Source organism: Hesperophylax consimilis, chromosome 7 (genome assembly GCF_061612785.1).
Source record: "Hesperophylax consimilis isolate HC1 chromosome 7, BYU_Hcon_1.0, whole genome shotgun sequence".
Taxonomy (NCBI): domain Eukaryota; kingdom Metazoa; phylum Arthropoda; class Insecta; order Trichoptera; family Limnephilidae; genus Hesperophylax; species Hesperophylax consimilis.
The window spans coordinates 1,478,461-1,503,567 of NC_142842.1; the positions used below are offsets into that span (position 1 = coordinate 1,478,461).

The 25,107-nt window shown below is 35.7% G+C and overlaps 2 protein-coding genes across 2 annotated transcripts; one reads left to right on the forward strand and one right to left on the reverse strand.

The window, feature by feature from the left end:
* Positions 1 to 1,513: 1,513 nt before the first annotated feature.
* LOC149422118 (uncharacterized) lies at positions 1,514 to 4,266 on the reverse strand. The gene is made up of 2 exons (XM_089633533.1): positions 4,055 to 4,266; positions 1,514 to 2,499 (listed from the first exon to the last, which is right to left on the reverse strand). The coding sequence occupies exon 2, from the start codon at positions 2,051 to 2,053 to the stop codon at positions 1,514 to 1,516; it is 540 nt and encodes a 179-aa protein (XP_089489659.1). The 5' UTR covers positions 2,054 to 2,499; positions 4,055 to 4,266.
* Positions 4,267 to 6,569: 2,303 nt separating this feature from the next.
* LOC149422119 (MAPK regulated corepressor interacting protein 2) lies at positions 6,570 to 25,107 on the forward strand. The gene is made up of 5 exons (XM_089633610.1): positions 6,570 to 6,698; positions 6,779 to 6,863; positions 7,138 to 7,247; positions 23,326 to 23,385; positions 24,656 to 25,107. Exons 1-5 carry the CDS (start codon positions 6,647 to 6,649, stop codon positions 24,793 to 24,795), a joined length of 447 nt encoding a protein of 148 aa, XP_089489736.1. The 5' UTR covers positions 6,570 to 6,646; the 3' UTR covers positions 24,796 to 25,107.

A 25,107-nucleotide genomic window follows, 5' to 3' on the forward strand; every position in this document is an offset into this window, starting at 1 on the left:
TCCCCTCTGGCGGTGTGGCCACAGCGTTGGCCAGAACATGCTCCTGGCGCCCTTTGCCGGATCGCAATGGATCCACCATCCCGCTGACCGGGATCACGCCGGCGACGCCCCTCAGGAAGGCTGCCAACTGGAGGATGGTGGACTGAGTTGTTTGCCCCAGCGTCGGCAGCTCCAGCAGCCAGGCCATCCTTAACGTGCACGGCATCTTGGCGGTGATGTCGGCCAGCAGGGCGGGGTTGGTGAGGTAGCCTCCCGTCCTCAAGTCCCGCAGGGAAGCCACCAGATTCTGGATGGTCCCGGAGAAGTCTGCAATCTCCTCCAAGGTGGCTTCGGAAGACAGGAAGGGCAGCTTCCTCACCTTGTCCAGCATGAGGTTGGCGATCGAACCTGATCCGCCGTACCGCTCCTCCAGGGTCGCGATGATTTCTGGCACGTGGTCCGGGTTTAGCAGGAGCGAGTAGACATTCTCCCTCGCCTTCCCCTTGAGCGCACGCTGCAACCGTATTAGGTTCTCGCTCAGCGTGAGCTTGCAAGTCGAGGTAGATTGCTCATACTGCGCAATCCAGGCCGGCCATTCGAGGGGGTCGCCTGAGAATGTGGGGAGGTCCTTGGCGGTGGACTGCCGGGCGATGAGGGCGGTCATCCGAAGGTCCTCCTCCACTGAGGGACGAGGGCTGTCCTGGGCGCGCGTGGAGCGGATGGCGTCAGCCAGCAGGGTGCCCAGCTGTGCCAGGAACGGGTCGGCGCCTTGTCGGACCCACTCGCTGGTGTGATGGGCAGTCTCATCGGCGGTCGGCTGCGGGGGAAACAGTGGCGAGAAACTCTGGGATGAGGCGCCAGGGTAACCGGCAGGAGGTGCGCCAGGGTGCTCGCCAGGGTAGGCACCAGGATGCGCAGCAGCGGGCGCAGCAGGAGGCCCACCAGGGTGCTCGCCAGGGTAGGCGGCGGGAGGGGCACCAGGGGGCGCGCCAGGGGGCTCAGCAGGGTAGGTGGCAGGAGGCGCGCCAGGGGCCGCACCAGGGTAGGCGGCAGGAAGCGCTCCAGGGGCCGCACCAGGGTAGGCGGCAGGAGGCGCACCAGGGGCCGCACCAGGGTAGGCGGCAGGAGGCGCACCAGGGGCCGCACCAGGGTAGGCGGCAGGATGCGCACCAGGGGCCGCACCAGGGGCCGCACCAGGGTAGGCGGCAGGATGCGCACCAGGGGCCGCACCAGGGTAGGCGGCAGGAGGCGCTCCAGGGGCCGCACCAGGGTAGGCGGCAGGAGGCGCACCAGGGGCCGCACCAGGGTAGGCGGCAGGAGGCGCACCAGGGGCCGCACCAGGGTAGGCGGCAGGATGCGCACCAGGGGCCGCACCAGGGGCCGCACCAGGGTAGGCGGCAGGAGGCGCACCAGGGGCCGCACCAGGGTAGGCGGCAGGATGCGCACCAGGGGCCGCACCAGGGTAGGCGGCAGGGGACGCATCAGGGGCCGCACCAGGGTAGGCGGCAGGAAGCGCTCCAGGGTGCATGCCAGGCTAGGCACCAGGGTAGGCACCCAGGTGGGTGCCAGGGGGGTCCGCCCCTGGCAGGTACTGCGTCGCGGTGGAGAGGGCTGCGAGCAGCACAGCGAGCAGCACAGCGAGCAGCACAGCGAGCAGCACAGCGAGCAGCACAGCGAGCAGCACAGCGAGCAGCACAGCGAGCAGCACAGCGAGCAGCACAGCGAGCAGCACAGCGAGCAGCACAGCGAGCAGCACAGCGAGCAGCACAGCGAGCAGCACAGCGAGCTGCCTGCTCATTGTCCGGTTCGCCTTCCGGAGCTGCCTGACCGTGTCCTCTGTGGTGGTTGAGTCCTCCTCTGCATCGGACGACGGTGCGCTGTCAGGGCCGGCAAAGAGAGTGTCGGCAGGGCTGGCAGCGCGTGGGGCGGCAGGTCCGGCAGGGTCAGGGCCGGCAGGGCCGGCGGGGTGAGGGCCGGCAGGGCCGGCGGGGTGAGGGCCTGTCACCAGCTCCACGTCGGGTTGTGAATCCGGGGTGGAGGCTGAAGCCTCGCGGCCGCTCCGCAGGGACGGCATCTCGGGACGTCACTGGAAGGCGTGAAGGAGTGAAGGCGTGAAGAGGCGATCGCGGCTCGAAGGACCATGTACGGGACGGCACTGTAGTCGCCGGCCGCACAGACGATGTAGCGGGAATGGCCGGCTGGCCGCTTCGACGCCTTGGAAGAAAAAGTCGGGGAAAAAGGAGGGAGAATGTGGAAAAAGGGAAAAATGGGGAAAAATGTGGGTAGACTAGCTGCTGTAGATGTTGAGGGCTCTGGGTCCAATGGTGCGTTCCTCGTGGTCTCCCCCATTATCATCGCGTCTTGAATTAACCCGGCACGCAATCTTTTTTGTCCTGTTTGCCTTAGGCTTGGTAAAACTTTTTTTTGACAGGCATAAATATGTGGGATCACATTTTTTTTCAATCTCATTTTGCATCCCATCATTTGGACTTCCATATAATTTTCTAAATCCTCTTGGAGCTGTAAAAACAAAACAACAAAATTATTTATTTATTGTGAATTACAGTCATAGTTACCAAAAACATTTTACTTGGAAGAAAATGACATTATTAAAATAATACCTTAATATAAAATTACAAAATAATAATAAATATAGGTACAAAATATTGTTTTCAAATTTAACTGTATCTTTTGTATTGTAACACGATTGTTAAGAGATTTCTTAACATATTACCTGAAATTTAGATGGATACCTCACATCAAACAAATCACTAATAAACTTCTCAAAACAATTCACATTTTCCTAAACATATATAAAATAAAACAATTGAAAACAATATATTTTGCACTTTGCCAATCAATAATAGAATATGGAATTATTGCTTGGGGAGGAGCAACAAACTCGGCTATCAATTACATAGAAACTGCACAGAAAACGACCTTAAAGGTAATACTCAAAAAACATAGACTGACTGATACAGACCAAATATTCAACAGCTGTGACGTACTAGATATACGCCAATTATACGTTAAAACACTACTAAACTACATTTTTGACAAAAAAAAATTTTTCAACATACACAAAATAGCACTAATAATAGACAAGCGTACAAAGAAAACATAAAAACTCCGACAGTAAATTTAAGCTTTGGACAAAGACACTACCAATACCATGCTATAAAAGCTTTCAACAGTTTAAAACTTGAAATTAAAAATGAAGAAAATAAAAATAAATTCACACACAAAATTACAAAATGGATTAAAGAACAAAAAAGACAATATTACCAAAATGTCATAGCATAAAATAAAAATAAAACCTACACGTAACACACAAAACCAACATAAACACACATCACTCACAAACACACAAGATTATTTTCATTGTATTATTTTTTAATTTTAAATGTATTATTATGTATTTCGTATTTTTAATTTTAAATTTATTATTTTCTTTTCAAATTTATTATCTTCTCTTTAAATGTAATATGTAGATTAGATTTTCATATTATAAAATGAAGGCCTCAGCACGGGCAAGCCACCCAGTGAGGCCTACATTACTGGAAAACATAAATTGTAACAAAATAATGTACCAAATAATAAATAAATAAATGACATTATTATGATAAAATATAATATTTTAAAACTATGTAGTTTAATTCGTACCCAATATAATCCACTACCCATATTACCCATACTTCAAAACATATTTTTGTGTAAAAATTTTATAAGCACTTTGAAATTTTCTACAAGGCTTAACGTCGTTAAAAATATTACAATTAGCCTCAGGCCGTTCAACTCTATAACAAAATCCCGAAGGAAATTGCTGTGATAGAAAATATTAATAAGTTCAAAAATGAATTAAGAAAATATGTCTATCTCAATTATTAATGTTTCTTTTTTTGTGACTTTATTGAAATATTTAAAGAAAGATTATGTTTGCCAAACAATGTACATGTTTATAAAACTATTAGCACACACGAAGATGTGAGCTAACTTAAGATTAATAAATAAATAAGTTTATGGCAGATTTTTGTTTTAGAATATACATTTCACATAAATGAATTTAGCTACTTACATTGAAATGATCTTCACAGCAAGAATGACGAGATTTAGCAGAAAGTACACCATTTTTTTTAATGCACCTTTTGATCGCGTAGCACCACTTTTTACGCACAATAACATCATTTGGGACATGTATAAATAATTTGTTTGGTGTCGAAGATGTTGTATTTGTACACTTTGGTACTATACAGTATTTATACACGGTGTTTGCGGACATTTTCTTCGAAAAACAAATGATCAACTCAGATCAACTGAAGACTGACTACTACTGATTGCTACTGATCATAAAGCGAGACAATGTCAGCTGTGGTCAGCTGTTAAACGAGAGGTGTGTTGTGACGTCACAAGCCAAAACCGCGCGAAAGAAGTCGTTTTGGCCCTAATTTGAAATGTGAATATTCAAAACGTTGTTGAAAGATTATTCCTATCGTAAAAAAAAAATTGTATGAATATTCTAGTTTGTAATTTTTTTCTTTATTTTTGGTAAAAAAAAGGTAATTATTCGGAATCGCTGGACAAGGATTAAATGAAAATTTTTAAATCAAACCTTCTGATTTACCTTAATTACTATAAAAGGAATCTGACTGCATTTGGGATATTTTTAATTTTAGCATTTTAATTTTTAATTACGTAAATCGAAAATTCACTTTCGTTGTATGGGATGACAGCTGGAATGCTTTCTGTTGATAAAATTTTCTTTTGTTTGTATTTCTGATACGAGTGGCTATATTTTTTACCATGTGCAAATACTAGTAAGGTACTATTTTAGCGAAACTCGAAAAATAAAATAAAGATATTTAGGTATGTTTTATAAAATAGAAAAATTAAAAAAGGTGGGGTTATTATAGGTAAGGTTGGATTATTATAGGTTAGGTTGGTTTATTATTAGGATTTAGGTTAGGTTAGGATAGATTGGATATTATAGGTTAGGTAGGATTATTATTAGGATATAGGTTAGGTTAGGTTAGGTTGGATTATTATAGGTTAGGTTGGATTATTGTAGGTTAGGTTCGATTATTATAGGTTGGCTTGGATTATTATTAGGATATAGGTTAGGTTAGGTTGGATTATTATTAGGATATAGGTTAGGTTAGGTTAGGTTGGATTATTATTAGGATATAGGTTAGGTTAGGTTGGATTATTATTAGGATATAGGTTAGGTTGGATTATTATAGGTTAGGTTAGGTTAGGTTGGATTATTATTAGGATATAGGTTAGGTTGGATTATTATAGGTTAGGTAGGATTATTATTAGGATATAGGTTAGGTTGGATTATTGTAGGTTAGGTTAGGTTAGGTTGGATTATTATTAGGATATAGGTTAGGTTGGATTATTATAGGTTAGGTAGGATTATTATTAGGATATAGGTTAGATTAGGTTAGGTTGGTTTAGGTTTGATTATTATAGGTTAGTTTACTATAGTTTAGGTTAAATAAAACAATAATTATAATATTACCTAAATATAAATAATTTAAGTTTTATAAGTAACATAAAAATATTTTATTTTTCGAGTTTGGCCAAAACAGTACCTAACTAGAATTTGCATTCCGAAATGATTCAAATTCTAGCTACTCGTATCAAGAATACCAACCAGAGAAAATGTCATCAACAGAAATCATTCCAGCTGTCATCCCATACAACGAAAGTGAATTTTCGATTTACGTAATTAAAAATTAAAATGCTAAAATTAAAAATATCCCAAATGCAGTCAGATTCCTTTTATAGTAATTAAGGTAAATCAGAAGGTTTTATTTAAAAATATTTCATTTAATCCTTGTCCAGCGATTCCGAATATTTACCAAAAAAAAAGTTATTGTACCCTATTAAATAGATTTTATTATTTACCTATTAATATAGCTTTAAGGATTAAAATCAAGGATGTAATACTTTCACACAACACAAAGAAGTCCATTTCGGACCACCAATTAAATCTGGCAATAGAAAATTGAACGCCAAGAAATACTCAAATACAAACCCCGCTAAAAGAAAAGTCATTAAAACGGTTGCTAGACATTATTAGCTCGCTAGTAAATGTACATTCTTTAACAAAAAAGACACGCAATAATAACACTTACCCTGTTTGCATAAGGTATGTAATAGCGAATCAATAACGATTTGACATTTTATCATCGCGTTCCTCAAATATAAGATTAAAAATGTTTTTAAGCTATTAGAAACATGCTCTTGGGATATAAATAATTTATGAACTTGTGAATTGGAAGGTGGAAATGATAAAAAAGGCATCAAAGGTCAATACTGCTTGAGCGATTCATAATACCGGGTCGCTGTCTAATCTTTTGTCACACGCTCATTGGTATTGCAATAGACAAAAATTGTTCTGAAACTTCATCCACGATAATTTTATTTCCTGAAAATGAAGAAATTATGCATTCTTAAACTACTGAAAAATAAAAAATAAATTAAAATATTTTTGTTTACACGAATCGTTGGTTTGTTTATTTTAAAAACGAATTTATATGTTCGGGTACCTAACCAAACAAAAGTGGGGAGAAGCTCTTCGGGATCTGGCAACATCATCGATTAGTGCCCTTTTGTCCATGCGCCCTTCTTACACAATTTTTGATTCCGGTATAAATTTATAAAAATGTATACAGTTTCTAAAGGACCCAGTAAAATCGTTGCCAAAACAAGGAGAGGTACGTCTATATTACGCCATTTTTTAGTGAGACTTTTAATTAATTCTACGAAGTTGTAATAACACGGCTTTTCGTTACAGGTATTTCGCAAAACCTAGAAAGATTGGAAACTCTCAGAGATCTTACTAGAAAACCAACAGAATCGAATAATAATGATTTGGAAACGTAAGTTGATTTAACATTCTTCATATCCTATCTACACACTATTATTGTGTTAAAATATTTCGTCATGTTTTACATTCTTGCGGGAATATTATTTACCTTTCATTTTAGTATAAAATATATGTATTTATTTTTTTAAATTCTAATCTAATAAATACGAAACCATTGGATTAATTCGTAATTAAGATAGTTTATTTCATCGTTCATAATACTTTAACATTTATTCTTTAAACTTTTTATTTATAAAAAGTTGTTTTCATTGTTGTTATTATTCCAGTATTTCGAGACCCGTTTTTCACTGCAATGGCAAAAAATCAATGCACCAAAGAATACACCAAGATTCAATTAGTCCGCAACACGAAGAAATCATCAGATATATCAATGAAAGTGAGTAATTTGAATTTAATTTTTCAGTTTTATAACATAACCTAAAAATATTTTCTTTCTCGATTCTAAACTTCCTAAAAACTTTTCCGAAATTTGTAGCGTAAAATATTATGCTATCAATAATTTTAAACATACATAGTTATTTTAACCTTGTTAGTTCTACCTCTGTAATTTTAAATTTTTAGGATTCTTCCTCAGTTACTGTATTTAGAAATATATAATATAATGTTGTATTTAAAACTTTTGCTGCCAATTACCATATATCACAGTAGTGAAAGGTTTTAAATTCTGACTGCGTGATAACTCGCAGTTCTTCTGTTGATGTTGAGATTTAATCCTTCCCAACAGCAAACGCCATATTTGGTCAGCTCCTAATATGTTACATACTTTCTATTTTTACAGCCCAAGCCATACAGTTCCTCAAAATATAGAATAGTACTGGCGGCCATTAACTTTTAGTATGTTGTACCTACAAGGCACCAGCTTAATGGATATAAGAATTGATTTAATTCACTTGGCTGTGAATTCTAAATTAAAATATTAATAAATAAATGTCCCATCATTTTATTCTCGCTGTAAATCTGTATCTGTTAGTTGAAAGAAATAATGCAATAAGTCCACCTACAACCGTGAATTATATATAGAGTTAAATAAATGAACAATTTAGTGAAAAACTCGCGTCCATCAATGTTCTCAAAAACAACATGCAAATTTACAATATATTTACATTCTATGATAAGGAACGCTATCAGAAAAATGTGTTTTGCTAAATAATGGGTCACTCTAACATTATCTTTCCCAAGATCGAATGGTTTATGATAACTGAATAAATAATATTCACTTGCGTTATGTTTACATAATATTTGGTTCACATGGTTATAGTACTGTTATTTATTTACATTCGTATGATACAATCTTTTTGGAAGTTCGTTGCCATTTTCCCACAAACGGATGGGAGATTTTTCTTTTATGTTATATTAAGTATTTTATGTTATAAAAAGAATTATTTTGCTAACAATTTTTTGACATTATACAAGCTACCTGATATTTGTAAACAATATTTTCCGATTTAAATTTAATAATATACATGTTCGAGGAACGAACAAGGGTTGGGATAGCCATATTTTAAAGGGCTATTCCACACAGATAAAGCATGGATAACGCCTATGGCTTATGACAGGCGAATGCGATAACACAATTTGTAAGGTTAATTCACAGTCAGCTTACCGGGTGGCGAACGAAATCTGCATCTCGAGAATCATCTGTCAGCACTGGAACGGTAATCGTTGTACGGTAGCACTCGTTATGTTGCATTGGATTGCGATAATTGCGATAAAATATGTTTAAGGGATTATTCCGATAAATAACCGGCTATAGTACACACATTGGTTTTTACAAGACGAACGTTTCGATGCGATTGTACGGCTCACGGGACTCCGTGATTATAGTTGACGTGTGTGATTTCAAACTGTACAGTTCAAAATCTGACCTTACTATTGGTCAGCACACGGCCTGTCAAAAGCAAATCGGCGTGACGGAACAATACCTTTAATCAGAACTTTTTAATTTTTAACAAATTAATTTTAATCCTAAAATTACCATTAGTCATTCTGTATAGTATCGGATTTGGTTGCTATTGTGTATTGTGTCTCAAATGGCTGGACGAAATAAGCTTCTTTCTGCACTTGAAAATTTGTTGCATGGTTATGTATTTTATTCAAAATAGTAATAGTGAATATAAAAGTATTGCCATTTTTTACTTCTGACCTTTGCCTAAGTCTATTAATATTAACTATTCAGGCCGCTGCCATAATTTGACAGAAGGTCGGAGTATTATTTCCGCTTTGCAATAAAATCCAGATAAATGGAATATTTCTGAATGTATCCGAAAACTACCAAACTGCTTTTGAAAGGTGATCAAATACGCATTCAAATTTTATTATTATAAATAAAAATATAATTTTCGTTATATTAAAATTTTGAATTTCACCTTACGTTTTTTGTAACTAAAGTTACTGATAATGCAAAACTACATAAAACACACGCATTTTATTATACGAATGTATTACAAACGTTATCGTCACCTCAATTTTTGTCATTTCGTAGAAAAATAATTAATAAAACATTTACAATTTATTTTTAAAATGCATTCGGCAACTTTGGTTTCATAAAGGTGCACATTTAATTCTTCTGTGGTTAACTTCTAGATTTGAATATAAAGCGTGGTTTTTCTCTTTCTAACACAGTTTAGATCATATTTCTCACCACAACAGTAAGGGAGGTACAACAATTTCTGTGAGACCATATTAGGTGTTCCCAAAAGCGAAGAAATGGTTATTTTATTTTGTGATCTTTAATTCAATGAAAAGCAGAATCGGAGCACATGTACAATCCGTTATTGTATTTTTAATTATATTGGTTTTTTTTTTCGAGGAATTCTTATAATTTTTGAGGAATTATTTTTCAGTGTGTCAGTTTTGACTATATGCAGAACTCGTAAAATGAACATGATGCAGAGTGGTTTCACTGTTGCTTGCATGAAATTAGCCGATATCTGAAAGTGGCTTACTATAATTTATCTGACAGGCCTTATCAGGTATTGTCAGGGATTACAACATACCAGTAATTAGCATTATTCAATGTATACCGTAGACATTCAATTGATAGACCAACCAATCAAGGAAAGGGAAACAAATCAAGTTGTGCAGAGTGGGGAGGCAGCATGACGGTCTCCCTTTTGTGATTTGTTAAAAAATGAATATTGACAGTATACAGGTAACTCGCATTGTAAGAATCACTATTTAGTTCTTGAAAATAAAATCTGCTTATGAATTACTAGTCCTTTTTATAATGTCACACAAATTGCTGGCTGCGTGAAAAACTTAAGTTCAAATCCCAATAAGGAAGTTGAGTCCATTTTTTTTATTTTTTTTTATCAATGTTCGCATTCAAACTTAAATACTGGTATTTTTTTTAAAGTTTGTTTTCATAATTAAATTAATTCTCAAAGTTTAAATTTTATTAAGCCCGCCAAAACGAGCGGAATCCGAGCGGTAAGAGGCGGAGTGTGGGTGTGACGTCATTCGAACTGTGAAAACCACGTCGCTTAAGCATTTTGTATGGAAAAAATTTTAATTCTTCAACAAGGAATTCCAGTAATTTTTTTACCAATGTTAACCGTCTATTAGAATTGATGTTATTAAAAAAAAAAGAAAATTGATTAAGATTTCATATTTATATTAATATTTTAAGTTAGAATATTTGCTTTTCCCGCCCGGTACGGTATTCCGTCGCTATTTGTTGACGTGCCCCGCGCGAATTCAGGACCACCGCGCAGAAAAGTAAAGACCAAAAGTAAAATAACGGTTTACAGCCCAGTTCACTGTGAGACTTTTCTGGGCGGCCAGCGGCCTGAAGTGTATCACATGCTATGTGACATGTATAATAATAAAAACTTCTAAGTTATGCAATAAACAACATATTATTATAAAGCACTATACGAATATGTATCTTTAAAATAAACGTTTGGCCTATACACCTCTCTCATCTAAACCGACCATCTCTCATGTAATAGAAAGAGATTTCATGTTAGAGCAAGTGTATCAATTAGGATGTCTATGATGTGTAGTATTCATTTAATACTACACATTTCATGTTGGAGCAAGTGCATCAATTAGGATGTCTATGATGTGTAGTATTCATTTAATACTACACATTTCATGTTAGAGCAAGTGCATCAATTAGGATGTCTATGATGTGTAGTATTCATTTAATACTACACATTTCATGTTAGAGCAAGTGCATCAATTAGGATGTCTATGATGTGTAGTATTCATTTAATACTACACATTTCATGTTAGAGCAAGTGTATCAATTAGGATGTCTATGATGTGTAGTATTCATTTAATACTACACATTTCATGTTAGAGCAAGTGTATCAATTAGGATGTCTATGATGTGTAGTATTCATTTAATACTACACATTTCATGTTAGAGCAAGTGCATCAATTAGGATGTCTATGATGTGTAGTATTCATTTAATACTACACATTTCATGTTAGAGCAAGTGCATCAATTAGGATGTCTATGATGTGTAGTATTCATTTAATACTACACATTTCATGTTAGAGCAAGTGTATCAATTAGGATGTCTATGATGTGTAGTATTCATTTAATACTACACATTTCATGTTAGAGCAAGTGTATCAATTAGGATGTCTATGATGTGTAGTATTCATTTAATACTACACATTTCATGTTAGAGCAAGTACATCAATTAGGATGTCTATGATGTGTAGTATTCATTTAATACTACACATTTCATGTTAGAGCAAGTGCATCAATTAGGATGTCTATGATGTGTAGTATTCATTTAATACTACACATTTCATGTTAGAGCAAGTGCATCAATTAGGATGTCTATGATGTGTAGTATTCATTTAATACTACACATTTCATGTTAGAGCAAGTGTATCAATTAGGATGTCTATGATGTGTAGTATTCATTTAATTATTGATGTCTCTAGAATTCAAAGCATATAACTTTTAACATGTTCTTTTAATAAAGTTTTTGAATAATCTCAGATGATTTGGCATACCCGCAAATACACAGCTGTTAGTTAGTTAAATTGATTAACGGACTTTGAAGTTTTGCATCCAGAGATTTTTATATCTGTATTGTTATTTTAAAGCATGAATAATAATCCTAGTGTACAGAGCTCTACTGTGGCAATTTAGCAGAACTCGGCCAACAGCGAAAAGTGTGCCTAAAAAGATTTAACTTTTTATGTGCTTTTATTTTTTTTTTTCATAGTTTCATGAAGTCTTATTAATAATCCATGGAAAAATAAAGTAAATTGTATTATTTGTTGTACCAAAACTGTTTCCCATTATGCTCGGACAAAAATATTCTAAATAAATAAAAGTAATTGCCAATATGTCGAATGAGCAGGTTACAGAAACATGTTTTCCCATGGGATGACCATGTTTCGTACCGGTCTATGACCCAGCTTACACATTGGCAAGTCCCACTCAAGGGGCATAAATTAGTGTCATGCTGATATATCTTCATAACACACCTAAAGGGTTGATGTCAATTATCCCAGTTAGTCATTATTTGACCTAGGAATAATCGCTTATCCACTCAAGCGATTTTTGGCATACTATGCCAAGTTTACAAAAATGTATTGTTCGATCGCTTGTCATAATGTGCCAAATTTATAGAACCTAAAAATGTGGGATAAACGATGAAATCCTAGATGAATTCATATGCTTTAAACCGCACTGACTAGTTTTATATATTTCCATATCAATATTTTGAGGATTGGTATTGTACGAGACGAGTGGCGGCGTTTGTACAAATACTGAAATCACGATAGGGGGCCCAGACACAACTGTCACGCAGTCAATTTTAGGTACTTAGATGGGGAGCGAGGTGAATCTAAGTCAATTGCAGAGAAGAATTTAATTCTCAATCTGAATTGACGCATTCATTTACTACTAGGCAAAACTGATTTTAAACTGGGAAGCAACTGAATTTACTACTAAATAAAACACTGTTAAAAATTTCACCTGGAGACTTGGTTTTGGTTTTTCTGCTAAACTGTTGTTTCTTCAGAGGTAGTTGTTTAACTGACTTGACATTGAATCTGGCTCTATATTTATAGGACAAACTTGGTTAGGGCGTTTATTGAAGTGAAACTCCCTGTTCATTGAGGGTGTTTACTTAGGTATTTTTCCTATCTGACACGTCCTGCAGAGAGCTTTGCAAAAATTGGGTGCTAATACTTCTAGCCGAGTCCTTATCCGATTGACCTTACTTTAGTCACATAACACACTTCCACCGTTTTATCTCTTCAGTGGGTATCTTGGATCCAACGACTAGAGCTGGTTCCGATGAATTTGGGGGGTTCTCCCCACATCTCCATCAATGTCCTGTTTTAAGGTCAAAAAAATCTGATAACCTTATGCATGAAGCAAAGATTGTGTGCCAGGATAGACAAGTTTGGCGTTCCATCCTCCCTGGGGGAAACAATGTGATGATTGAGTAGTTACATAACAGACCTACACTCAGAATTGCATAGTATACGGTGTGGTAAATTGAAGATTCAATGTCACATAGTGGTTTATTCTAAAGTGCCAGTTTGAATCAATGACAGCAATGCACAACGGACGGTTTTATAATCAATTTCCTATTACGTTATGAGCCGGTGGAAAGAAGACAGTCTCGTGATTGGAATAGTTGTCAGTTTGCCAAACAGCAGTTATGGGATTGGGAAGTCGTTACCCGCTGTGAGAATATGTTGAAACCAAGGATAATTGAACTGTGGAAGATAGTATAGTTAGCCCTTATGCGGAAAAACAGTTATGTTGAAAAGTGAGATCTGAGACTGTCAAAGGGCTGTTAAACATTTCATTTGACTGTAGTGAGCATATACGCATTGAAAGTCAAATAAATTTATGTGTAATAAGGTATTTCAATTAATAGACGACACGTTTTACGTATTTTAACCAATCCATTCATAAGTTTTTAGTACAATACATGTAAAAGAATAACACCATCATTTTACTCGCAAAGATTTCCATAAAATTTGATTTTTTTTTAATTCCAAACATGTTACAACTTATTAACAAATAACATAATGCCAAAATAAAACTTTTATCACCATAATGATCAATATGCCAAGCGACGATCGCACAAACTGTAATGGTCGAATTGTGCAATAGAGAGAGCGCTAACGACTGTCACCATAGGCCTTGCACTGTCATCTGTGGTTGAAATTTTTCAAATATATTTTGCTGTGAACGTAGTTTTATGTATGGCACAATTATTGATAGGTATGCCAATTTCACGATTCGAGCTGGAACATTTCTATGCTATGCAATAGGCAATTATATGCTACCTGTTAAACATAGTAGTCATCCCCACGACTTGTTCAAGTTACCACACGGCAGAACAGATGTTCTAGCATGGCAAGAGAAATGGTAGATATATTTAATTACTCTTTAAATAACCTTATAAAACTTCTTTTTTATATCTGTCTTCCGAAATGTTGAATGTTAAAATAAATAATAATGTAAATGGACGATTAATCCATTGTGCAATAAAATTTTATTTTTTATTTTTATTACTTCTATATTCAATGATTTTTTCATATCAGTTGTATTCAAATAATCATTCTTTGGCACCAGAATTTGTGCAAAATTTCATTTAATTTGTACTCTGGGCTCATTCTGAGCCCAAAAATACCTTAAGTGGTAGATACTCTGGTAAACGATCACCATTTAGAATCATTGCTTGAAGTGGCTTTAACCATATTTGGTGACTAGATCTGAATAGCCAGGTGCTTTCCCACTTTCTCTTTTTTCTCATATCCTTCCCCACATCCTTCAGCCTTATGACCTACCCCGATTGGGGATGCCATATTCCTACTGGCTCTGGGCGGTTGGAACTTTTATGTGGTATTATTCACATGTATTTTATGACCCATATAAAAGATTCGATGCTACCTAAAAGAAATTATTTATGTTTGAGTATTTCTATTTTCAAAACTGTTCAATCGTAGTGCTATTTGATTGTAAAATTGTGATTATAAAAGTTTATAGCTTTGTTCCACTAAATAAGTACTTTTTGGAGGTTGCCCACCACTTTCCCACGGCGTTCTAATGAAACAGTTGGTTTCCCCTTCACTGTACACATTAAGACTAATTTTTTATTTATAAAGGAGGCTACTTTTTATTAAAATGACTAGGCCCCCAATGTCCAGGCATACAGTGTGAGTAGGCAGTATGCGAGTGCGTACATGTTGTTAGTTATATAACTAGATTACATCTCATCTCTGCCAATTGGTGTTGCTGGAAAAAAATATTATGATGAGAGAAAAAAGTTACATGAATTTCAAGAGAAATATTAATATGAGATTGTTATTTGACTAAAGCAGCTAAGTTGCAGTTGTCTGGCAGCCCTGCCGAGAATAAGCGGAGCGATCGGACCAACCGCAAGGATGTACAAATTGGGATTGAGGAGGAAACAACCCTAAGACCATAGGGATATAAGTGATCATCAAGTCACAAGAGGCAGGGCGAAAGGGCTCCCTTCCCACTCAGGCGATCCTCAGGTCCACCCGTGGTGGTAAGGGAAGTGCAGGCGCAATTATGCAGCAGCCTATTTGGGAGTCACCTCCTCGGTTTATGCCGGGACTGAATCTAATCTACCCCCTTGATGGGGTGAAGAACAATACAAAATAATAAGATGAATTCAGTTCCAGTTCCTTGTAACAAAGCAAGTCCAAACTAAGCAAAACTGAATTAATGTTTATCTAAAGTGCAATATAGGAGAAGAGAAAAGTGGCAAGTGTAGTTTGGCTATGCATAGGGTTAATCAAAAATGAAATTCATTGGGAAAATAGATGATACGAGAAAAAATGGTATTTTTTAATACATAATTAACCAGTTACGGTATACAAAATAACAAAAGCAGTGCATGTAATCTCGTCAATAGGAGTAAAAGTGTTAAATAAATATGTAGTGTTATATATTTATGTATTATTAAACCCCGAGGAAGACATGGCACAAGTGAACCAAATGCTTTAGTCGGGCCATGTCAAGAGCCAGAATAATGGTATTATTGTGGTAACTTGTACGGTATGAATGTGAATGAGGCAAGGAGTGTGTGCCAACAAGTTTTTTTGGCGGTCCGTCCTCTCTGCCTACCCTTGCGGAATTGACGCGATGGTGAGTTAGCCTAAATCACATGATGGTCTGAAATCTTCTCGAAACTGTTAAATAATCCCTATAACCGGTGCATTGTAAATGTTCAATAGTCTGTTGGTCATTAGAAGAGAGGTTTTCTATTTGGAGTAACATTAGAATCTGTTCATTTGTCCAAAGTCCCAACACCTTGGCCTTGCGTTGGCAGCCCGCCAGTTAATTCTCATCACTGCTCGTCACTGCCATGTGCTTCTTAAAACTACTGCCTAACTCATGATATAATGTGTATTTTAAATAATTTGCTTCATTATTTAAGTTTAAGATTATCCTTGAAACAAACAAACAATTTATTTTAAAATAATTGATTTTCCCGATTATATCTAGACAGAACGTGTGAACCTCGAAATTCAGACCGGTTTAACAACCAATAATATCGGTTTAAAAAAAGAAAGTGCATTATTTTGCTTTCAAAAGATCGGAAGAAGCATTGCTTTTACCCTTTGTTGGTCTGTGAGTCTTCCAGCAAGTTCAATAGAATAGAACATAGAATAGAATAGAATAGAATAGAACATATAAAACAAGATGATAAAATTATCTACATTAAGCACCTTGATGATATGGTGAAAATAATTTAGTGAATAATATGAACAACATTACTTAATCCACTTAATAATTTAAATTGAGAAAATGAATAACGCACTAACAACAAACATACCAAACATATCATCCATAAACAATAATTTTAACATAATGCACCAGAATATTAGAAGTATCAATAAAAACTTTGATGAACTACAAATATTGATGAAAAGCTTAAATTTAAAATGGGATATTATTATTCTTACTGAATGTTGGCTAACTGATAAATACTACCCCCTACAAATTGGGAATTATGTCCCTTACTCTACAATAATGAACAACACAAAAAATGATGGTGTCATCGTATATATTAAAGAAGATATAGAAGCTGATGTCAGAGAGATCTGTATCAATAATGCAAACTGTCTAAGTATATCAATCGGTAATGACACAACAATACTCGCAATTTATAGATCTCCTTCTACACAAAATCTAGAACCATTCCTCAACTCCTTATCTAATCAACTAAGTCTACTAAAAAGAACTAAAGATGTATTTATCATCGGTGATATAAATATTGATATTCTTGAAAATGGCCATCCAAAAAAATTTGATTATATGCAAACACTAGCATACCATGGATTTAAAAGCCTAATTGATGAACCAACACGTGTATATAATGAAAGCAAAACTTGCATTGATCATATCTTTTGTAAAACTAATAGAAAAACTCAAGCCATTATTTGTACTACCACACTGACAGACCATTATACAATAATTCTATCAATTACAAAAAAAAATACATATGTAAACCAAAAAAAGAAATCACTCCTAACGAAATCTGAAACAAATTGGGAAAACGTCAAATGCGAGTTAACAGTGAATGACTGGACAAGCCTTCTGGAAAAAGATGATACTGATACTGCTTGGAGTTATTTTATAGAAGTTTTACAGAACATTATCCTATCAAACACCAAAACCATAGAAAAAAAGTTATCTCATAAAAATTTACACATTAAACCTTGGATTAGTCAGAATATTATAAACTCAATCAGAAAAAGAGATGAACTGCACAAAAAAGTCAAAAACAACCCTTATGATATCCTAACACTTCGATTCTACAAAAGATATCGTAATACATGTAAAAATGTAATACGTTATGCTAAAGAAACATTCTATAAAAACAAGATTGATGAATGTCATAATGATTCACGTAAACTCTGGCAGATCATAAATGAAATAACTAATGCTAAAGCCTCACATAATGACAATAGCATTAAGGAATTAAACATTGATGAGATTCCCACATCTTTTACAGAACACCCGGACAAACTTCTTGACTTTATAAACAACTATTTTTGCAATATAGGCTCAAACTTAGCAAATAAAATTAAACAAAATTCAATTAGTACTATCGAAAATACAGTGAGGATTGACGATGTAAATCAAGAAAACAGCCTCAATATTGTCAAGATAACAAGTGATGAAATAAGAAATATTATAGCCTCCCTAAATATAAATACTTCATCGGGAAATGAACTGATATCAAGCAAATCAATTAAATATCTACAAAATGAGTTAATCCACCCACTGACGTATCTTATAAATCTGTCAATATCAAATGGTATTTTTCCTGCTTGTCTTAAAATTGCTACGATCATTCCAATATATAAAAACGGTCCCAAAAATGATGTATCAAACTATCGACCAATTAGTATTTTAACTACACTATCAAAAATATTAGAAAAAGTTATAAAAAAACAAATGCTTACATTTTTGGATTCTAATAAAATATTATCATCTACGCAGTATGGTTTTAGGGAAAACCTGGGTACTGGTGACGCTATAGCTAATGTAACAAATACAATTATTAGAAAATTGGATGAAGGCAAAAAATGCCTAGCAGTTTTCATTGATCTTCAAAAAGCTTTCGATACCATTGACCACGAAATACTGTATTTAAAACTAAAAAAAAATGGAATAACCGAAACAACCCTAAACCTACTTAGAAGTTACTTAACGGGAAGAGAACAATTTGTACAAATTGGTAAAAGAAGGAGCAAAACTCTACCAATTAAGTACGGTGTCCCCCAGGGAAGCGTATTAGGACCTATACTATTTCTAATTTACATAAATGACCTTATGAATCTTCCCATCAAAGGAAACATAATGAGCTTTGCAGATGACACTGTAATTTTATTCCATGAACAAGATTGGACAAGCACATATAAGGAGGCTGAACATGGCCTAACTGTTCTTCAAAACTGGCTTAAAGCAAACTCCCTTACATTAAATGTGAATAAAACCAAATATTTAATTTTCTCCAAAAACAAAAGAGGACAACCAATGAATGAGCATATACTCAAACTACATGAATGTCAAAAAAAATTTCCTCAATGTTCCTGCTCGATTATAACTCAAACCAAAAGCATAAAATATCTTGGTATTGAAATTGACGATAAACTACACTGGGATTCACACATTGATCGTACTTCAAAAAAGTTAACTAAACTCATCTACTTCTTCAAAAAATTACGGAACATTTTGTCAGCTACGGATTTAAAGAGAGTTTACTATGCTTTATGCCACTCCAAATTGGAATATGGAATAATAGGATGGGGCTCAGCAGTATCAAAACATATAAAACAGCTGAAGGTAACTCAGAATTGCATCATAAAGACCATACTAAAGGTTCCCATAAGGACATCAACAACAGAAATTTTTAAACAATTTGACCTTCCAAGCATACAGAAAATCTATGCCAAAAACATTTTGGTACAACACCTCAAAAATAATTCTCAGGAAAACACCTCACATACTCATAATACCAGAGCCAAACAAACAGAGATACTAACTATACCAAAGTGTAACTCTACCTTTGGACAAAGAAGCTCTGAATTTTTAGCAGTAAAGGTATATAACAAACTCCCACTTAGTATCAAACAAATCAAAACAAAAAACAACTGCATTAAGAACATTAAATCTTGGCTTAAGGAATTACCGGAAAAAGAACTTACTAGCATATTTAAAACATCGTCGTAGAAGTTTCTGGAAACCCTTACCCAAAACATGAAGTCGAACCATAGAAGTCGCTGAAAAATTATTCAAAACCTAGTCCCCCTCAGCACAGGATCTCCTAGTGAGGAGGACTATAAAAATCTATATCAATTAATCATATAAATATATATAATTCTTATAAAAATGTTTAAAAAAATGTAATATAGTAACTAAATAAAAAAAAAAAAAAAAAAAAAAAAAGCTTTATGAAGATCATTTTTCAAGCACGAATTTGAGGCAGTTAACAATATTTTAGGTAGGGACTCTAGCCGACTTTATTTATCATTAACAATTTAATCAACTATATGAATATTTAAAAAATATAAACCCATGCTTTAATTACAATGACAATTGATAAAAAATCTTACATTTCTTTCTAGCATAACAACTACATCATACAACAAATTTGACAACACTTTTGCCACAAAATGAACAACCTTCGCTGGTTACGCGTAGATTTTAGAAGCTTGTACAGTAAGTTTACACCACGTTGTGTTGTTAAGTTCATCTCTGTCTTGTGATGCTAAGCCTTTCATTGGCCGATAAAGTTATGATTTTAGCTATAACTTTGTGCTCTGTTTTATTTTGTAGGAAACTTGCATTGAATTTATGTTTAGGCTTTCGAAGCGAGGCATCGGAATTCAATGGGAAATTATATTATGAAATTACTCTTAGGAGGTGATATTTTTAGATTAAAATTAGGTATTAGGTAATCTGTTGTTATTATATATCAATGATTTTCCTAGTGTTTTTTTTTTACATTAACTCAATACAGGAGGCCCTGAGGAAAATAATTTTCCTCAAGACATGTCGTCTTTGCTGTGTGGATGGCGTTTTTAAGGAGAGAAAATTCTGAGAAGCAAAAAAGGAATTTTTGGGTCAATGTTTGGTGGTAAAAAACAAGGACTTCGAGAGGTGATTGTGTGAGCACCTCGTTCTCTCTGCTTTACCTATCACTAGATTTACTGGCCTCATCCGAGACTTGAATAATCTTTGGAAAAAATATGGAACAGACAATGTGGTTTCTTAAAAACTCCATAGCTCGTGATGGAAATTACATTGCGAGTTGAAACAAGTTGAAAATGAAATTTCAGACAGAAACACCTGTGCAAATTTCATGATTCCGTAACTACAAATGAATAACTCCGCACAGGAGGCTTGTTTGCAGTTTATAGAACTGTGTATAATGAAAAATAATTTCCTCAATTATTTTCTTTAGTTTTATTAATTCATGTATGTAATTTTTTAATTGATCAGAAAGTTGGAGAACAATTGACTTGATCAACGCACAATAAGATTGAACATCTCTCCACACGATTTAATGTGCGTTTATCCATATGATTTATTTAACCGCATTTAGGCCAAGAATGATGCGTACCATCGTGAATAAATAATACACTTTAGCAAAGAATTTTAAAATTTCATTGCAATAAATTAGCATCTTTACTGTTTTGTTTGCCAATTACTTTCAAAGAATTCTTGTCTCTTTAGAAACTTATTGTAGTATATTGGAAATGATTTCAAAATTACGTACACACAATTTTCACACGTAGAAGTTACGTCTAAATTTATTCTTATAATGTATCGAGCGTAATGTAAAAATACGAGGAAAAATTACGATATTTTTAGAAAACTAGAAAAATATATATTTTGGTAAGGCAGTAAATAAAATGATGTAGTTATGTAGAAATATATGTTTATTATCATATAAGATTGTTAGTAAAAGAAAAAATTTCATATTCTAATTTTTTTATGTGTGGTATTTTAGAAAGCAGTCGTCCAAATGCATACGTGGCTTGTTAGGACATGTTTCACGGAACTCACTGGTTTCCCGTCTGCCACCTTTTACTGCCTTTTCTTTGTGAGCAGACCACACAGTTCCTCTTAAAATATGAAGTTTTCCATTGAGCCCGGTCTCTGGTGGAATGGATGTAGATGTTTTACTTTGAGGCTTTTTGTACTCACCCACTAATTGATCCACTAGTATTTTGATAAATTTCAAATGACTAAATTCGTTATTCTTTTTAATAAATTTATATAGAATGTATGAGTTAATAGAACATATCTCCATCCCCCAAAAAAAGAGTTTTAGCAATTTTCTTAAGAAGCAATACGACGATGCATACTGATCAGCATGATCAACCCTACCCATGGATTTAGTATAATCGATGATAACGTTTGGTTTATCATTAAGGATGACGCTACCACCCTTTGCCATCCTTCTAACGGATGTGGATCCTGCGTTTGCAGAGGTACTCAGCATTGTTACGACACTTTTGTCCACGCAAAGAGGATTTTTCTGCTTTTTTCGACCGCAATAACTTTTCGTGGTGTAAATTTTGGCCTTTTGATTTCATTTGATATCCCATTTCTATTGTTCCTGTTAGATGACATTTTGATTCCTATAGTTGGTATGCTAGTGGAATGCTAGTATAGTATCTATCAGTGAACATGTTGCGTCTGGTAGTCCAATATTCTTGAATATTTGCTAGAGTCATCGTTCCCGTATTCATAATGCCTCCAATGAATGCCGAAAATCATCTACTTCAATATCACGCCAATTCTGCCAAATGGAATTTGGAGGTACATAATTCTTTTGATTGCAATTTTGTTCTGGCGTAAAGGTTGGATTCTTTAACAATTTCATTGGCAAGCTCGAGTGTAAAAAAGAATTGAATAGGTTCTGAGATCGAAGCTTATATCTGCAGTCATATCTACCCAATCCTCCACCTGTAGATGATCTATGTCTGAAATGAACTGCTACTGATGTCCGAAACACGCAATATTTTTCAACTATGTCCTATGAAATCACTCTCACTGCTTAAACTTATAATATCATTATTACTATCTATCGAAACATCAATTTCATTAGAAAAGTCACTTTGCACTTCGAAAACCAATTCAACTTCACTACCAGTGAATTCAAAATTCTCCTCCATATTTACTGCGCAGTAAAAATTATTCAAATAATAGGAATTTGTAGTTATTGTTATTAATGAAAAACAGAGCAAAAAGCACAACCTATCCTCAGTGGGTACTGTATACAACTGAATACAACAGAAATCTACCTGTAAAAGAACCCTTTTATTTTTTAAACAATAAAATGTATGTTTACCGATTTTTTTATGTCGCCGCTGCGCCGCCATCGGAGTTATTAGAATGTTTTCAATGTCGCCGTGGCGGTGTCAACGGAGTTCGAAAGGTTCACAACCAGCAATGCATTGTACGAGCATGTTGAGTCTTTATAATAATAATAAGAATTTATTCCAGAATGTATGCAGGGGTAGTGCAATGCAATACATTCGATTTTTTGAAATTATACATATATAATTAGAATAAGAAAAAAAATAATACATTAATAAAATCACAAGTATCAGGCATGATATGCGGTCCCCATTAAATGTCGTTTGTCAGTCTGATCAGCTGACAAGCATATAACAGTTATGTATTTATTTTGCAAAAACAGCGAAGGTAGAAACACACTGGATCGACCTACGATACATTCCGAGATCTGGACTATTGACAATCCATACAATATAATATGGTTAACGTATAAGATTGCATCAACTGCAATTAATTTCACCGTTATATATATATATAACGGTGAAATTAATTGCAGTTGATGCATGAAGAGTCGCAAACCACTAGATCCTTGTCCTAGTGGAATGCAGAAAAGCATTGTTTTTATTATGGTAGATGCAAATATTAAAAAGTTTTATAAATTTGGTTCTAGCTTGGAATCAGGTAGCAGAGACCGACAGCGAGCCCACCACACCTTCTGATGAGGAGCAGGGTGAGTGTTCCCTTCTAACATTTCTTCTTATCCCATGGAATGAGTAACAACATATCTATGTGTTCATTTTCAAAGAAAGTGTAATCCTGTCAGGAACACGTTGAAAAGGGTTCCATGATAACTCAACACAGTGACTATTCAACACACATTTAAAAAGTGATATTAAGGACGGGTTGTTTCGGAGAATCTGAACAATTCATCAAGTTTCAACGTTCATTTTCGGGTTCTCTGAAAGACTTATTCAAGTTATGTTTTTATATCATTGTAGGCTAGTTACTTGACAAAACTGAAATAAAAACAGAACTTGAAAAAATCTTTCACAGAACTTGAAAATGAAAGTTGAAATTTGATGAATTGTTCAGATTCTCCGAAACAACCCGTCCTAAGTCATTGAAAATTATGAAGAAAAAAAAATTTAAACCTAACCTACTTAACCTAGTTAAATAAGTTTTTGTTTCATCACTTTCCATGACTTTATATAATTTTTTAAAGATGTGATGAATTATCATTTTGATGATTTATCCGGTCACCATTGAAAAGATTGACACCACAAAACATCTTTATAACAGTCAACTTGCATTGTACAACAGAACTCTTTGTTTAAATTTATTTTATTGTTGAAACTATCAAAGAAAATAAAAATTTTCTAATATATTATACTGACTGCCATGCAATGCAATGATTGTGCAATCTTCTCCCTGATTTAAAATATGCTGAAAATGCTTAATCACTTAGAATAAAGAAGAAAATGAGAAATGCAAAAAAGTCTAATCATTTTATGTTTAAATTTCAAATGCAGAACTCTGCTTCATATCATTTTGATTAAATGGGATGACGATATACAATTTCAGCGAGTGTAAGAAAGACAGAACACACGCTAAATGGGGTAGAACCAAAAGGTACGAAGTCAGTTGCGACTTTGGTTTTCATTCAAATCTACATAGAAGGCATTTTTATGTGAATTACATATATGAATTGTATATAGAGGATGTCAGGGGGTAAAGTGCACCAACTTTGGGAGGTGATTCTACATTCTACATTGGTAGAAGTAAAAAATATAAATAACTTTTTCAAAATTTGATTATTTTCTCGATACAAAAACTTTTATACCTGAAAACTTCCTTACGATGTTGAAATTTCGAAAAAAGTATTCAATCTCTTTTACTTGTACTATCATATAGAATCACCTACCGAAGTCTGCACTTTACCCCCGGACACCCCTATATAATATTACGTACTGTGAGTTTTAATTTATTTTATTCATTTTCAGTGTACTCTATTACCACTCCGCCCAATGCCTTGTTTTACAAGGACTCCGCCCCCAGCCCGGTGCTGCGAGACTTCAAGCCATTCGACCTGGAGTCCTGGTGGGGCAAGCGCCTGTTCCACAACATCACCAAATCCCTGTAGAGCTCACACCGCACCCCGTCCCCGCCCCCGCCGCACTACCCGCTACACTTCGCGGGGCCTGACGCCATCGCTAGATTAACCTTCCGGAAGGTTCGTATTTGCCGTCATCCTGGTAGCGTGTAGCTAGTACAGCGGTTGGTCTTCATTTATGACCCATTTAGTGATAATTCTGTTAACATTGGTGGTCACATTAATGACAATATCATCAACTTGATCTAAATAGAAAGCCATCAACATTGATGGGCAAATTAATGATAACATCATTAACATGTCATGTTGTCTCTGTTGCCAAAGTCGTTGATCAATGATGGA

Excerpts from the sequence above, each read along its gene's own strand:
- LOC149422119 (XM_089633610.1), top strand. The coding sequence starts at position 6,647 with ATGTATACAGTTTCTAAAGGACCCAGTAAAATCGTTGCCAAAACAAGG. Across the intron at positions 6,699-6,778 it reads CGTTGCCAAAACAAGGAGAG|GTATTTCGCAAAACCTAGAA; the intron begins GTACGTCTATAT and ends TTTTCGTTACAG. Across the intron at positions 23,386-24,655 it reads ACCTTCTGATGAGGAGCAGG|TGTACTCTATTACCACTCCG; the intron begins GTGAGTGTTCCC and ends ATTCATTTTCAG.
- LOC149422118 (XM_089633533.1), bottom strand. The coding sequence starts at position 2,053 with ATGCCGTCCCTGCGGAGCGGCCGCGAGGCTTCAGCCTCCACCCCGGAT.